The sequence below is a fragment of the Podarcis vaucheri genome (assembly GCF_965113315.1).
Source record: "Podarcis vaucheri genome assembly, chromosome: 2".
NCBI classification, from domain to species: Eukaryota; Metazoa; Chordata; class Lepidosauria; order Squamata; family Lacertidae; genus Podarcis; species Podarcis vaucheri.
Genome location: NC_138760.1, coordinates 47,684,012 through 47,701,150, shown reverse-complemented (window position 1 = coordinate 47,701,150; position 17,139 = coordinate 47,684,012). Strand labels below are relative to the sequence as shown.

Below are 17,139 nucleotides of genomic sequence, written 5' to 3'. Positions count from 1 at the left end.
GCAGTGGTTGGGAGTGGGGCAGAGACAGCAGTAGGCCATTAAGTATGCATTTTTCAGCCAGCTCGAATTGTAGCTGGGGAACATACTACTAGGGTTGTCGGAAACCATAATGCAGTCGTTGCAGGTAGCTGTCCTTCCCAAACTGATGTTTGTAGCATGCAGTGACCATAAACAGTCACATCACTATTCTTCAGTCTCAAAGACCCAGCTGTAGGGAAGCCTGGCCCTAAGACTTTTATTTGTCTCAGGTGGCGAATCATCAAAGGCAGCTGACTGGCACAGATGCCCCACCGCCTCCTTCTGCTCACTCTTGCCACTGGGTTTGCTGCTCTTGTTTTCTGTCTGCCTAGTTTTCTGTTTCCTACCATTCCCTCCAACTCACTTGCTGGTACTCCTGCTGTTCCCTCCACAGTAGAAAGCTTGGTCCAGGATGGGGCAGGATCCTTCATAGGAGGCGGAGCATGTGGAAGCCCCACTCCATGTAAGCGGGCAATGAGGAGAGGCCAGGATAGAGCACAGAGCAGCTTCCTGATTCCCTCCAGCCTCCTTTACAGTCACTCCCCTCACAGCTGTGCTCAGTTAACCACTCTGAGCTTTTGAGCATTTGCCAGGGAAACAAGCCCCCATCCATGCCTTGACTTCGCCAACATGGAACTGCCAACCCTGAGGTGGAAAAGCTGAGGGAGATGAAGCCCTGCCCCTTCTACAGCCAGTATGTTAAGAGGTTTGAGGGAACTTTCTTTTGAAATAGCATCATTTTTAATTGAAGGAGTGGAAAGAGAGTGTTTTCTTTAGTGAGGTGTGAGATTTCTGAGCAGACACCATGCACACTGCAGCTCAGTCTTTATGCTAGTTTGAAAGGAGAAGGAGGATCCTCTTGGACTGTTAGAGCAACTATTTTTTTAAAAATGAGACAATTTAGGCTCAATTGAATTCAACAGGGTTTACATCTGAGTAGAGGATTGTGTTGGTAGGCCGCAATCTTAAATAAATGCACAGGCCAAGGTTGCAATCCAGCACCTCCTTATCTAGGCGTAAGCTCCATTGAACTCTTGAGTGGGCATGTAAAGTATTGTGCTGTAACTTCCATTGAGTTCAGTGGGATTTGCATCTGGTTAAACATGCTTAGATTTGTGCTGCTAAAGACGGATAGGTTAATTTGTACCCACAGTACTGACTCTACCATTAGACAGAATGAGGGGGCTGTCTCAGGCTGCTGATTTAGGATGTCATGAAAAGGCAGCAAATTGTTAGTTATTTAATGCATTATTATTATTATTATTATTATTATTATTATTATTATTATTATATTTTTTACTGCTAGGGAGGGGGACGGGGAGATGTGCATGTGGGATTTTCTGCCTCAGATGCCAAAATGCCCTTGACTAGCGGGGGTGAGGCATTTGCTGCTTTGCCTCAGGCAGTAAAATGTTGGTGGCTGGCCCTGGCTGTGCGGATGGATCCCAGTTGTCCTTTTTCTCCTTCTCATCCTTGTTCAGAGGGATCCAGGAGCCTGAGCTCTCAGCCCGGCAATCGTGCAGTATCCTTCCCATAATAGAAATGAGCAGAAGGCTCAACCATGAATCTTTCTAGAAACCTCCCTAATATCCATGTTCAGATCTCAGTTGGTCCCCCCCCCCCCTTGTTTACTTCCCATCTCCACCTCTCCAGTCTCGCAAAACCTTGCAGGATTCAAAAGGATTGCAAAGAATTTTTCTCAGCACATTTCCCAGACCCTTTCCTCAGCTGCTGTCTCTAAAGTGGGTCACGGGTGGTGCAGGGAGCCAAGAGCTTTATGAAAAACATGTCTGGGTTTTTAAAGGCACATCTGCCTAAGTCTGTAGAGCTTACTCTGAATATGCAGCTCAGCTCAGCAAATGGGGGGGGCAGATCTCTCTCTCTCTCTCTCTCTCTCTCTCTCTCTCTCTCTCTCCTCTTCTTGGGTAGTGTCTGGACAAGCACCCTTCCACATACAAAACATACACCAGACATGCCACAGTGGAGGTAGAAGGGAACCCAGAACCCCTGCTGTTGTTCTCCAAAGATTGACATGGAAAACAGAGACTTGGAAGTAGATTAACATGTTATAGGTCTTGCAGCATGTGTTGAAAATGCAACAGAAAAATAAGAAATCCTGATTTACTAGGTTCTCTTTGTACAAGACTGCAGAGTTTGAAAAACAACCCTGGAGTCCTGCTTTCCATGCTTTAGTCTCATAGTGTGTGCTGTGCATACCTAAGGATTGGTAGGAAACTGCAGTAGTCCATCAGGAGATAAACTGGAATTGCTTGATCGAGTGGCATAATAAGCCTGTAGCCCTGACCCTCTCATCTCCTATCTCAGCAGGTCTAAGCCGTGCTGGCTTACCCTTTGGTCTGGTTCGGCGGGAACTGGCATGTGAGGGCTACCCCATTGAGCTGCGTTGCCCAGGCAGTGATGTTATCATGGTGGAAAATGCCAACTATGGGCGTACGGATGACAAGATCTGTGATGCTGATCCCTTCCAGATGGAGAATGTCCAGTGCTATCTTCCAGATGCCTTCAAAATCATGTCCCAAAGGTAAGAGACTCTGTATTTCAGTGGGGGGTTGAGGAGGCATTTCCCTTCCCTAACTTCCTTCACCTTCAAATTGCTCCCAGGCCTGTTGTGTTCCTCCAAAGTCACTCTTGGGTTTTTTAAAATATGGGGTTGTGGCCACTGAGCTCCAGTAAGTTTCTTAACCCATTATGTCGTCCTTTGAGCTGCTATTTCGGATTGAACAGAGGGAGGGCAGGCTATAAAGGCCTGTAACAATAAAACAATAGTAATAAGAACAACAACAATTAATTGCTAGCTGTCCCAGTCTGCAGATTACCATCCAGCAGTCTACTGTCTGGTTCGTTCGTTCCTCATCAGCAACTCCCTTGAGACTTCCAGAAGCAGCTTGCCTAGTGGGGCAGGGCCACAGCAGTGGCCTCCCCTTTACTGCAGGGGGGAGGGATAAGACAGCAGCCATATCAGGGCCATGTGGGTGCATTGGCAGGAGTGCGGCATTCACTCTGCCAGTATGCCCATTCAGCCCTGGCCTCGCTGCTGCCTCCCAGCAAGCAGCATCCATGTTGCTGTCAGGCGGGTAATGCCAGCAGCTCTGCTCCATTGGATGAGCGTATTCTGAAGTTTTTCTTAGTGTGTGCAAACCACACTGATTTCCAGGGGAGTCTTTCCATCTAAAGATTTGCACTGGAATGCATAGGGAATGTGTTTCTCAATATAACAGTCATGTCACAGCCTGAGCTTAATGTTATGTCACAGAACTGAGAAGCTTAGACTGAGTATTCTTCAAACCTTTTCACAGCGGCCATCCCTGAGTCTAGAAAATCTCTCTCTATCCCTTACCAAATACTACTAAAACAGAGGCACCATTTACCTAACTGAGTTGCCATATTTTGCTGGTCTCCGGGCCATCTACTGCTGTGGTACAGACAGGAATTCAAAAGGCAAAGTTTTTTCCAAACTTGAAAGAAATAGTGTTGAAACCCTTGCCCCAGAATCTTTTGGTTAAGCAGTATAATACCTGAGATTTAACATGAATCATACTTTCACTTCAACCAACCCAGCAAAAATACATTTGCTGAATAAGCACCACCCAGGAAAGGTTGGGTTGTTGTTGTTGTTACTTTGTGCTAAAGTCACCTTGAAAGAAGGCAGGCTTAGTTCCTTGGTAGTCCGTCCCACCCATAGGATTCATCCCTCACTTTTGCTTAGTGCGTCATGCGCTCCTGCGAATTTTACTTCCCTGCTGAGCAGGATTGGTTACCTGAATTATTTAAAGTTCTAATAGCAGTACTGTCACTAGCCATTTAAAAAATGATTTCATTTATTGTTAGTTAGTAGGATATAGTAAATAATGTTACTCAAGCACTTAGAATACAATTAAGTGCATCTACAGGCAGTTTTTCAGGCACTCTACCGCTGTGACACCCCAGCGAGGAGGTGCCACTGTTTGCAGTGCATTCCATGACTGTTTAATGCAGCTGAAATGCAAGGCTGGCAACTTGTCATGAGACAAGTGAGAAACGAATTGGGCTGCATTTGTCATTCATTTTGCCTCCACAGAAACAAAGGGTGGTTTGGAACTGGTTGCAAAGTATGTAAGTGTAGACTCATTTGCTGTGGAACACTGAGAATCTGCTCTTTTATTTTTCATTTCTTTTACAGTTTTACTGAAATCCTCATGTTGTTGTTGTTTTTAAAAAACCTTGCATGTGGAGCATTTTTGCTAAATATGGATGCTGCTTCCGTTAGGGCAGCAACAGGTGCATCCTTCATTTGATACGATTCTTAGCTTCTCATTTTGAGTAGGAAGCCATTTGTAGCTTATGTGTTGGTCCTGCTTAAGGGAAACTGTTACCAGTGCGCATGCAAAAGAAACATGCATGTCCCTTAAAACAGCTCCTTGCACCAGTCCACCAAAGTGCTTTCTAAGCCAAGGATTTAGGATGCAGTTTAGGAGTTCTGGTGGGCCACCCATAGAAACCCTCCAAAAATTGGGGTAGCAGTGTGGATGTTGTGCTCTTGACTGACCCTCTGGGATTGCAGCCTAAGTGCAGGAGCAGATAAACTCCATGTGAAATGTGCATGTAGAGCCTTGGTAAGTACAGTGGTACCTCGGGTTACATATGCTTCAGGTTACATACGCTTCAGGTTACAGACTCCGCTAACCCAGAAATATTGCCTCAGGTTAAGAACTTTGCTTCAGGATGAGAACAGAAATCATGCTCCGGCGGCGTGGTGGCAGCAGCGGGAGGCCCCATTAGCTAAAGTGGTGCTTCGGGTTAAGAACAGTTTCAGGTTAAGAACGGACCTCCGGAACGAATTAAGTACTTAACCCGAGGTACCACTGTATGTAAAACAGAAGAATAACAGAGAATAGGGTGTGATATAAACCAGATTGTTACCTTTGAAGGGGGTGGGGTTAGAAGTTGCAATAAACACACATAATTCTACAATGACATGATACGGAATCTATTCATTTTTCCCTCCCCTCTTGTAAAAGCTTGCTGGGGACATTTGCCAAAAACCAAAGACTAGAGCTAGTGAAAGCACACTACATTCCTCAGGTACTGATTCATACAATGCTTTTAGGGGGCTTGCTTCATAGTGGCATGTAATACACACACACACACACACACACACATATACATACACACACACATACACACACCCACACACCCTGCCCATCTGGCTGGGTTTCCCCAGCCACTCTGGGCGGCTCCCAACAGAAAATTAAAAGCACAATAAAATGTTGAACATTAAAAACTTCCCTAAACAGGGCTGCCTTCAGATGTCTTCTAAAAGTCAGATAGTTGTTTATTTCCTTGACATCTGATGGGAGGGCGTTCCACAGGGTGGGCACCACTACCGAGAAGGTTTTTATTTTGCTTAGCCTGCTTTGAATTAACAAGTTGTGACTGCTCATGTGCACAGGTTTGCCACTCACTTAGTGTAACATTTTGCACAGAATTGTGTCTAGACAATCTGGGCATGTGGTAAACTGGTCTGCAAAACCAGTCAATTAATACATAGGTTTTCCTCCAAAAAGGGTTTTTCATGGCTTAATCTAAGCCATATTTCATTAGGGTTCAGTTCCAGAAAACATGTTTTTGGAGCCAGGGCTCAGCCGTGGAGCAAATATAGTCATTATAACATGGGAAACAGTGACTCTGAGCATGTGCTCTCTACACATTTGGGAATATGGTCCCAGCTTTCAGGCAGCTTGATGCCTGGCACCTCTGTATTTAGAAAGTAAACACTGGGGTAGTCTTCATGGTTTTGGAATGAAGAAGGATGAAGAATAAAGAATACTTGATTTGTTATCCCCACATTAATCACCAGTTCTGGTGCAGTATCTTGATTGATTTTTACCTGCATGCCTTACACAGAAACATCTGCCTCTCTTTCACACACATACATTATTTGACTTAAGCAGCTGTGGCCTCTTGAACATCCCACTCCAAAAAATCCCATCTCACCTATTTTCACACAACTCTTCACCTTTCTAGATTGGCAGAGACCCTGTAGGCTGGTGAGTGGCTTCCTTTACTCCTACTCACTTTTGCTAGTGACTGGCTGCTCGCTAAGTTATTTCTCCTTTTTTGTGCTTCTATCAAAATCCATTGGTGAGTTTCTTCAACAGCAGCAGCAGTGGGCAATCAAGAATCCCCGAGAGCTTTGAGGATTGCTAGCAGATTTTTTAAATGCAAGCTAAATCTAATTGCCCTTAGCAGCAAAACTCACTAATGTTTTAAACAATATTCAATGTTTAATTTGTTACCAATACCATTAGCAAGGCATTTACATGCTGTTTGGATTTTCATTTCTGTTACCAAATATTATCTACTAATTATACAAGCAGAGTTTCTGCTGCTAAGCAGCTATATCTGCTGCCTAAACACCCATCTACAATCCATTTACACCACAGAGGAGACAGTTGAAGTCAACAAATGAGTTGTAAACTGGGGGGGGGGGAGAGGCCTCATAGGTGGGGGGGTGTTCATAGGTGGTACAGACCTGAACCCAGGGCATTTTAACCCCTGACTGAAACAAGGCCCTCAAGCGATGCCTGATGGATCAGACAGCTGTTCCATCCAGACCAGCACTGTTTCCCGCTGTGGCCAACAAGATACCTCTGGGAAGCCCCAAAGCAACCTGTTGTCCTTGTGTTCTGCTTGTGAGCTACCCAGTGACATCTAGTTGGCCACTCTAGGAAACAAGATGTTGAATTAGATGGACTATTACTCTGATCCAGCAGGGCTCTTCTTAAGAATTTATATCAAGAGTTTGTGTCAAGATAAACCGCCCATTTGTTGTGGTCTACAAGGTGCTTGTATGTCAGTCCTATAGCTTTTGTTCCCAGGAAAGCAGCAAAAGCAGGATATTTAATGAGCCTCCCTGGTAGGTTGTCATGTATGACTGGGGAGTCATGTTTTCTTTGACAGGCTAATAGTTGTCCAGGCCTGGCTTAGTCCTATAAATTCCTTTCAGTGCCTTGGAACAAGTGGAGTAATAAGAAAAAATATTTGAATATGTACCTTTTTGCTTTCCCTAATTATGGTGCAACCACAACCAGGGACCATGCAGCTAAGATTCAAAACCAAACTAATTGTTCAGAATTACCGTATGATATGTTTCTTCCTAGCCTGTACCACTTCAAATTGTGGGTTGGCAATTACATGCTTGAATGCTCCAGCATTATTATTTTTTAAAACCCTTTCACATAGAAAATAAATGCATAAGGCAAAAGCCTGGCCTGGAATTCTTTTCCTTGGTGTGCCATCCTTCTCCATGTGTGGAATTTTTGTTACGGGGAAACAGCCAAACTTGCTGTTCCTCATCCCCTTTCCTCTCTCTGCATTCTAAAATGGCACAGTCCAAGGGGTGCTGTCACAAGTAGTACAGTCCATGCTAGATGAACTTTTGTAGGAAGGTCTTTCAGGTCGGAGGGTATGACTTCTAAGCAGGTTTAAGCCTTTGCACACTTAAATGCACGATTATACAATAAAAGGTTGAAACCCCCCCCCCCGTTATGTTTTAACACAATGAAGATTTGATCTGGTAGATGCCATGTTCCTAAATTACTAGCATTTTGAGGTTTCTGTGTTGATATTGAACTACCATATTTACTTGAATCCAATGCTCCCCTTTCTTGGCCAAATTACGTTGCAAAAATTAAGGTGCACGTTAGATTTGATGGAACATTTACATTCGCCAGCAAATACTTTTTTTGTTTGTTTCAAGGTTCTGAAAATTGAGGTGTGCATTAGATTCAATGGTGCATTAGACTCGAGTAAATACGGTAATTGATATATGGATTAAACAGTTGAGAAAGTGGCAGAAAAGAGTGTGTCCAAAGAGTGTGCTAAAATCTTTTTAGCACAATTAGCCAAGTCTCTAGGTTTTTGGATGTGATATTTGCCATGAAGCCAGCTAAGAGTTTGAAGGGAGAATTATAGAACAGGTAACAAGGACAGCTCAGGCAGGCTAGCATAAACTTTGATCCAGTGCAGGTTTGGCAAAATGACTTATTTTATAGTCATGATGCCTCCCAAACATATTAAACATGTTCATCTTATGCTGCAGTTATTTTCCTTTCTCTCTCTTCAGAAGCTGAGCCATACTAAGTTGATAGGCAATTTTTCTGCCATTTCCAGTGCTAAGGAGAATACACTCTTTGCAGTGCAGTAGAAGTGAAAATTCCCAATTGGGATTGGTTTGATATGCTTAGCTTCATTCCTCTAATCTTACCTCAAATTCTATCACATTGGGTTAGTTGAGGAGTGATAATGGCCATTCATGCCGGACACTGTCCATACGCACAACCCATGCTTACAATACATTTGTTTTTTGTTCACTGTTCCCCATGAAATACTGGTGTTTAGACAGCTATTTTTGAGGACTCATAGTCTTCGGTTTCATGGGCGCAACATTCTGTGAGCCAAAAGATGAACCCAAAGTATTTATATTACTGCTTAAGATTTCAGAAACCTTTAAGTGGTGCCAAAGGTACTATATATTTTAATGAAGGTGCTGGATGCACAGTAGGTAAATGCCAAAAAAAGAAGGTTAGGTAGATGTCAAAGGTGCTGCTAGACAAGCACTGAACAAATGTAGCTTGGATAAGACTTCAAGATAGGTCCTGTTTTGTTCAGATCAATATATGAAACTCCCACTCCTGAGCTTTTTGGCCTTTCCTGCCTGACAGTTTCCTAGTGTCCAGTGTTCCCTCCCTTTCTTTTTTTAACCTGCCAACAGCATGATGTTTTGCCTGTCTCTAAATCCTGGGTGCAGTTTTCTCCTTTGTTCGTTTCCTTTCCCTTTGTATCTCCTCTGCCTCTTACCTGCATTAGTCTCTGTGTGTGCCTCCCCTGACCTGTTTCTCTCCCATTCTTGCTCGTCTGCCCACTGCCTGCTTTGTCACCCTCATCCTTCAGCCACTGTACTTTAGGGCTCTCTTAACTCCCCAAACCTCAGTCTCCCTGCCTGCCCAACAAATACCGCTTGCCTCTCCTTTCCTGTCAACAGCATGTGTTCATTTGTTTTTGTTTTTCTTACCAGATTGTACCCAAAGTTGCTTGCATTATAGCAAACGAATAATAATAAATATAAGGATCCAAAACATAATGGGTGGTGTCTGCGCATAATACTAAGCCAAACTATGGCTCCTCTCCCAGTCCTCTTGCTACTGTGAGCAAAGTTATGGTTTGGCTTAGTGTGCTGAATGGACATGAGCACCTGCCACAAATTCAAGAGCAAGCCTTGGTTGCAGCTCCTGGTTTGTCTGGAGTGAGACAAGCCCTGAGCCCGGGCTCAGATAACCATAGTTTAGTTCACAGCACAGCAGCAGGAGGACGCGGCAAGGAGCACAGCAGCCACAACTTTCTTTGAGCGCATAGCTCAAAGATAAGCCATGCAGTGGATGGGCATTCTGCACAGCACCATCTGAGAAAGTGACTAGCTATTGGGTGGGGCTCTACAGAGCTGGAAGTGCCAGCACCTCAACTCTCATCCATCCCACTTTGCTGACAAACTCCGCTTCAGTGAAGCAGGTGGTGGCTGTCCTGCCCCAGGGGCCTGAGTTGATACCGGCTCCAGTTGCTTTGGCAGCCGACAGCCCCTGGGAGTCCCCCTTCCAACCTCCCTTGCCTGTTGCATCAGCCTTTCAAGGGAGAGCAGGTGGCAGGAGCTAACGAAGTGGGAAATGGGGGGCAGTGTTTCTTAGCTCTGCTTCTGGACCTAAGCAAGGGTGAGAGGCTAACAATTCTGCAACTGGCTGTTGAGAGGACTGTCTGATTAATCTGCCAGTTGTGATCTGGGTCAGTATTCTAAGAGAACATAAAAATAACCACCACACAGGGATTTCTGATTATGCAGGGGCCAGGTTATAATATTATCTGCCCCCCCTCCCCGCCACACACCCAAGGATTGACTCGCAGTGGTGGGCAAGTGCAAGTTTTCTTCCAGGATGGGGTGTTACTGGGCACCATTACCTGGTGCCAGGGGAGGGAGTGGCAGAACCACATCTCACTGCTGCAAGACCGCACCCAGGTCTGAAGGTCTGTAAATCCTCAGTGATTATACGGGAGTTGTCACCTTGGGCACTTGCACAAAAATGTATTTGATGTCGCCTTTGGACAAACAGAGGAATATGGTTCACACTCACATTGGCGTCTGCAGACACTCATAAGGTTATGGACATGTACGAAAACTGCAGGTTGTGAGTTTAATTTGAATTTGAGGAGCCATGATTGCACATAAATAAGTCTGTTGGGTTAAAAGTCCCTAGGTTAAAAGAGTACTATAAAAAATAATGCAATATACTGTAATAAAAAATATAAAGATACTGATATATACTGATACTGTAATATAATACAGTATCACAACAATCAAATGTTGGTGACAGTCTCTGGTCCCATAACCAGAGCTAACACAGGCACAGAGCTGTGTCTGACATCCAGCAAGTCTTCTGCGGACAAATCCTGGAATGGGGTTAGTAAAGGGCTTCCTGTCAGTGTATTTGGATTATCCGACTAGTAGTTGTGCCTGCTCACTGCTTGCATCAGCTTCATACCTGAGATTATAATCTGCACCCCAAACAAAATTGTGGTGCAGCAGTTTTTCAAAGCTTCTAGGAAGTATTTACAATACAGTACTAAGTATCAATCAGTGCCACCTAGTGGTTTCCTTTAGAACTTCAGTTTGTGTCAGTAGCTTAACAACCTGCCCTTCTTTCTTCTCTTTCAGGTGCAATAATCGGACACAGTGTGTCGTAGTGGCTGGCTCCGATGCTTTTCCAGACCCTTGCCCTGGCACCTACAAGTACCTGGAGGTCCAGTATGACTGTGTCCCCTACAGTGAGTCCATTTCTCATTGAACTCTGATGCTTCATCTTATTTCAGTTATTGCTCCAAATAAGATTCCCACCTGACCCAGGAAGGAGAGAGACTCCACAGACTGGCCCCCTAATACACACCCAGACATGGGAATAGGATGCACTTAGCGGAGACACCAGCTAGACCGGGAACTAACAGAGAACCCTGACGTTTTTGTCTCTTGTGCTGGAGAGGGGTTTCCAATGGCTAGAGTAGAAGTGGACTAAAATGCCAGGGTTCTGAGAAAAGAATTAATTCAAGTGGTTTGGGCCTTGATAACTGGGCAGAATGATTCCTGGTTTGTAATTGTAACTCGCCATGTTTGGCTGATCATTGCCTTAGTTTCTCTTTCTTTTCTTTCTGTACCTGAGCCCTAAGGAAAGAGGACCCCAAAAAGGCACAAGCTGGACCATCCATAAGCTTCCTCCATTTCAGCACCTGATGCTGATTTTAGCCAGGGTAGCTGTACCAGTAATAGGACTATTTCAGCATCTCTCCTCAACAACAACCAAAACCCTTGAAATTTTGAGCAATACAAATCCTCCACAGTAGCACAGACCCTCAGGAGAGATACTATCACTGTGTGTTTGAACCCCCAACATGATGGTGTATGCAAGGTGTCGGTGCTTGAAATACATGCTATTTGTGTGCACTGTGTATTTGCTTGTTTGTGATTGATGAGGATATGTGTGATTCTATAGCCTTTGGCTCATCCTTAGTATATGTACCTACTCGGTGCATCAAATGTGGACAATAGACATGTATATTAGTACTTAACATGTCGTGGATATATATGCATTGCGTCTGTGCATATATGGTCTGTATGAATGGCACAGTGTATTTGTATGCACACTCAGATGTATGACCATCTTCATGCTTGTGTGCAGTGCATATGCACAAACTCGTGTGTGTGTGTGTGTACACATGCATGTTTCAGTGTCCTGAAATGTGCTTCGGGGTGGTTCAGTGAGCCTTTGCATCAGGCAGTTGGTAGCAGAGTTGATATCTCTTCCAAAAGCAAAAAGCACAGCATTCTAAAAGCTGTGGCTATTATTACGGGGCTAGGGCAACAATTCATGTTTTGAATGTTTGTGGGTAGGTCTTGTATGTAGACTGGTATGATTGTGTGTGTGTGTGTGTGTGTGTGTGTGTGTGTGTGTACACCTCTGTTATAGAAGTATCTTTATGAATGCTCACATGGTATGGATGAATTCATGAGCACAGGGATATAGATGGCTCTGTCCTTCAGTGTGTGCATGTTTTTTTAGTGTGGGCATGTGCGTTCTGAATGTGCTTGTGTCACAATTCCCATGTTTTTAAGCACAAACCCATCTGCACCAAGGCACCTGAAATGGAGTTTAGCACCAGCATTATTCCTTGGAAAGAAGGAAAATGGCATGTGGTGGGGGACAATCCTAAGAAAACCTCTCCGAAGAAAGCAGTTGATATGCAATTATTTTTCTCAAAACAATATGTGAATTTTGTTTGTTCAAGTCTTCTGTTCATAAACTGAGTGCAGCACTGAATTTGATTTTTCTGGCTTCTGAGATGAAACTAGGGAGTTGGTCACTACAGAGTACAAGTAGCAGGAAAATTGTTAACGTGGTGAAGGGCCTTTATCTCCTGGAGCCAATCTGCTTCATTCCTGTTGATGGAACAAGCCTGGTGCTATGGCTGCCACTCCCTAATCTGGTTTCGTATGTTAGCAAATTGCCATGTTAGGGGGGTTGCAAAGGTGTCTGTTATTTACAATGACAGTCTTTATTCGAAAAGATTACTCCCCATTTCCAAACAGCCGCACAAATCATAACTGAAATCCATTTCTCCTTATTGATGGCACCCCTTAGCAATAGCATTTTGATCTGGCAAGCCTAAATGCAATCTACTGAAGGGCTAGGCTTGTGGTGTCTCTCCTCCCTGGGTCAGCAGCTCATATGCCCTCCTCCTTTCCTTCTCTTGTGTTGCTTGGAGTGTTTGGGAGGTTTGTTCCTTGCCTTTGGTGTCTTGCACACTCTCCGCTGGGTCTAGGGTCCATGTGGGTGGGTCAGCCTCACAGGGTGTGTCCCCTTCCCCTCTCCGCTAATGCCCCTTTGGTTTCTCCTCACAGACGAAGTGGAGCAGAGCAGGGCAGGCGTGGCCTCTTAACCTCTTAACCTTCATTCCTGCCCCTTTTCCTTCTAGCTACCAGGTGGCTTCGAAACAAATCAACACTCATCTCAGGGTGCAACCAGTCCTGACCCCTCACAGTTTAACAGCACTGGGGATACCCCAAACAAGCAAAGGGCACTAAAAGGCTGACCAGGATATCACCTGCATCGTGAAAGTGTCTGTGGGGAGGGGGAGGCAGGGATGGCATGGAGGATGTTGGGATCAGCTATTAGGGCAAATGGCCAGGAAGTGTAACTGACTATGGCAGAGCTGTTGACACTGAGGGTGCCTCTCTCAGTACAGGTTGCATATCAGCACATTGGCAAGCTCATTCTTACGTTCCCATAGACATACACATTCACATGCTGATCCCCAGAACCATGTGAAAAGCTATGGACTTCCATGTCTGCATGTTTGACTAGTTTTGCAGGTGAGCATCCTCCTGCACCCGCGCATTGTCTCTCTTCCTCTCTCACACAGTTATATATACATGTGTGGATGTATGTGTGCATGTACATATATTACTCACATGCACATATATATGGTTTTAGTCAAACATAGGTAAACAAAACACTGCTCATGCAATGTGGCTTTCTTGGCACTCTCTCGCCCCCCCCCCCTTCATCTCTTGAAAAGCTTCTCCTGAGGACTGAGGGACCTTCTGGAAGGGTACATGATGGAGTATTGTTGTAGATTAGAAGAATTTAACAGGGCTGCCTTGCACAAGCAGAAATTCCTTTTCTGTTCTCAACAAGACGTCTCTGGATCCAAGCCGGGAGGACATTTGTATACATTGCCAGATATGTAAGCAGAGTTTGTGCTTGCTTGCATACTCTGTATTAACATAACCAGCTATATTTGTTCATAGATATACAGTCATACATGTAAACCCTCTTTCCCAGACTCATAAGAACTTTCATTGGTCACATCCTGCCCTTCACCCATGGTTTCATAAGCCATAGTTTGTGAATCTATGGATGGGTGCTATGGTCACTCACTCCTACCCTACCCTTGTCTCTTCAAGTAATGGCTTTGGTGTGGGAATCCTGGCTTGCATTAAGCCGTAATTCCTGGTTATGTCCAATACAGGGAACTCTGGTTTAATGTTCAGTAAACAGCTAGGCTAGTAAGCCAGGATGGAGAAGTGCTTGTCCCCAGTGAAGAAGGAGGACACATTCACAGTGCTTGTGTGCAGCTTTGTAAACCATGAAACTGTGGACAAATGTCTGAGCAAAGCCATTATGTCTTCACTTAAAATCCAGGATCATTTTCACTATTCATTATATGCATAGCTGAGATAAGAATGCTTTTCTGTCAGTGTGATAGGATAGTTAAGCCCACAGTGTGCTCCTATATCCTTTTGATTCAAATCTACTAAGGCTACATTCTCTTTCCAGCTTATTTGCATAGCTTCTTTCTTCTCCAGAAGAGACAGAAATCTTCTTTCTAGCTTTACCACACATTAAGAAATACATTATTTCCTCAACACTGGTAAATATTTGACATCAGTCATCCAATGCTCTCCCTGCTCCTCGAGTCAGGACTCCTGGGTTTCAGTATGCAGGTGAAATGGAGCCAGAAGCAGGAAACAGCCCATTCTCAAATTGGCAATGGCTGAACTGTGGAGGAGTTTTCGGTAGTTCTCACCTTTAATTAGACATGTTCCCAACTCACATCAGATAGGAGAAAGCATCACCCATCCTGGATGTATCCTGCTTTAATGCTGAACCAGGGTGGCAGTCGTCATAACCATGGTTGGACCTCTTTCATTGAAAAGTATCACGGCTGGGCATTTCATCCACAATGGTTTGTGCTGGATATGTAGCAGAACCTGAACTCAGCTCTTGCTACAGTCATACCTCACTCTGCCTCTGTGTTTCTGCTGCTCCCTGTTGGCTGCCCTTCCATGCTTCTTTAAGCAGGAGAGTGGTTTGATTCAGTGCTGTTGTCCTTGGGGGTCAGGGCTGGAGCAGGTGATGGAAGGGGAAAGCACAGGAAGCTGGAGACCCATGGGGAGAGGGGTGGATCACAGAGGGATGACAGAGGTGGGAGGGGCCTCTGTTGCCAGACCCTTTTGCTTCCTTCCTTTGCAGCTGCCTCCACTCTAACCAGACACTGATCTTCCTTCCTCAGGGTCCAATCTGACATGTGGAAAAACAAAACAATTCATTTAATGTGTCTGATTTTTGGTTTTGGATTTTTTAAAGTGAATTGTTATTATTGTGTCACTATTTTTCAAAACGCAACCTCCCTCTCCCCTCTCTTCTGCCAGCTCCTTTCCCCAGCTTTCCCTTCTCTTCTTTCACTCTGTTTTCTGCTGCTTGCTCTCTTTACTTTTTCTTAGGCCAGGGTTGTTCTGGTTACCAGGGGTATCACCACTCACACTGGGAAATGGTTGCTTTTAGTGCCTGGATTCTCTCCTAAGAGTGAGTGGAGTTTAATGGGCTTTGCCAGGCAAACACCTCTGGAAATCAGGCAAAGTAGTGGGGACATAGGCAGACCAGTCACTTGATGAATCTGAGTGTAGGTGCTTGAATGGAAACTCCAAGATCCAAACAGATATTTGGGGGCCAAGTCTTAGCCAGTCCCCCAAGCCTGACTGCAGCCTAAATAGATCTTACTAACTGTATCCATGCTGTGCAGATTTAGATTGTACAGATTTAGAAAAGGCCCACACTGTCAGCACTTATACACTATGAGGTTGGAAACAAGACAGATCATTTTTAGGGTGAAGCTAAGATATAATTTTTAAAGAGAAGTCATAGGAGGTTCTTTATCCTTGAGGCGAGCTTAGGTTCCTCCTCATTTTTCAGTTTGCATAAGAGACATATATTCTATCTATCAAGCCAAATAGTGTATCCTGACCCTTTTGTCATGCTTTAGTCAGATTGCCCACTTTTTAAAAAAGTACCATAAGCACATGTATGTGTTTGGTTTGCTTTGTTTTTAATTGCAAAACATCCCTGAGGGGTAGGGGGAGAAGCCTTGGTGAAATTATGCCAATCAGTACTGTCCACCACTGACTTTGGCAGGGTGGTTTGAGACAGTTATTGCTTCCTCTGTTGTGCACTTATTTCTTGTGCCACCAGTCAGGCAGGTTTTGCAGGTCTTCAAAACAATACAAAAGTGCAAAACCTTTCATATAGCTGTCAGAGGGGGAAACTGTTGGCTGCTGTCTAGCCCAGTGCAAACTAGTTTGGGATCAGATTCTTAAACAGTTTTAATCATCATGACTTCTCTCACAGCGACTTTGTGAAATGTCATCATTTTATAAGGTTGCAGAGAATGCCTTGTTAGAAGCTCCCCATCATTTTGGAGAGCTGCATTTCTGAAGATTTCTTGGTTGGAAGCCATGAAGTTTGAACAGGCTTGAAATTGGTTTAAATACAGAGGTGTAGATAGAGATGCCCATAGACATCGCTGGGCACAGCCAGGGGGAAACAGCAAGTCATTAGTGCTGCAAAACCATACTGAGGCATAGTATAGTTTGGCACTGATTAGGCTACGGCAAGAAATCTGTGTTCCATTTTGGGTGCTACTTTGAAAGGAAGATGAGAAAAAAACGAGAAGCTGTTCAGCATCCAAGGAGAATAATAAAGAGTAGAGTTATAAGGAAGTGCGGAGCTGCATATAGCAGCCGCAAGAAGAAAAGATTAAATGGAACATTCTTAACGGTCTTCAAATATTTAAATTCAATATGTCAAATAGCAGTTGCAACTGCCAGGGAGGGTAGGCCAGAAATGAATGGTTCTAAGGAGGGCAGTAGAGCAGCTAAGTGTTGGAATAAATTTCAAAAGGAAGATATAGAGTCTCTTTCCTTGGGAGTGTTACAAAGTGGCTACATAAACATATATGGGCAACAATTTGGCACTCAGTGAATACTAGACTCTATTTAAAGAATTTTTGTCTTTGTTTATATGATAAACATTTATTCAAACTTCAGTATTTTTTCCTCTGCCCACCTTCCGTGTTGGCATAATTGGAGGCCCTAGCTGTTCCTGCCCACGTTGCTGTGGCCCTGTTTCCTTGACTACATTCGTCATCTTTTGTGGATGTGGTCCCTCTTTTCCCTTGGTTTCCTCC

At 44.3% G+C, this 17,139-nt stretch overlaps 1 protein-coding gene across 5 annotated transcripts in view; it reads left to right on the top strand.

Moving 5' to 3' along the window:
- The window catches only part of ADGRL1 (adhesion G protein-coupled receptor L1), a 133,011-nt gene that overhangs the window by 73,871 nt on the left and 42,001 nt on the right, over positions 1-17,139 (top strand). For all 5 annotated transcript variants that reach the window (XM_082213622.1, XM_082213621.1, XM_082213623.1 and 2 more), the window contains exons 3-4: positions 2,344-2,560; positions 10,781-10,890. In XM_082213622.1, coding sequence (XP_082069748.1) covers positions 2,344-2,560; positions 10,781-10,890 — 327 coding nt within the window. The remainder of the gene's footprint in view (positions 1-2,343; positions 2,561-10,780; positions 10,891-17,139) is intronic.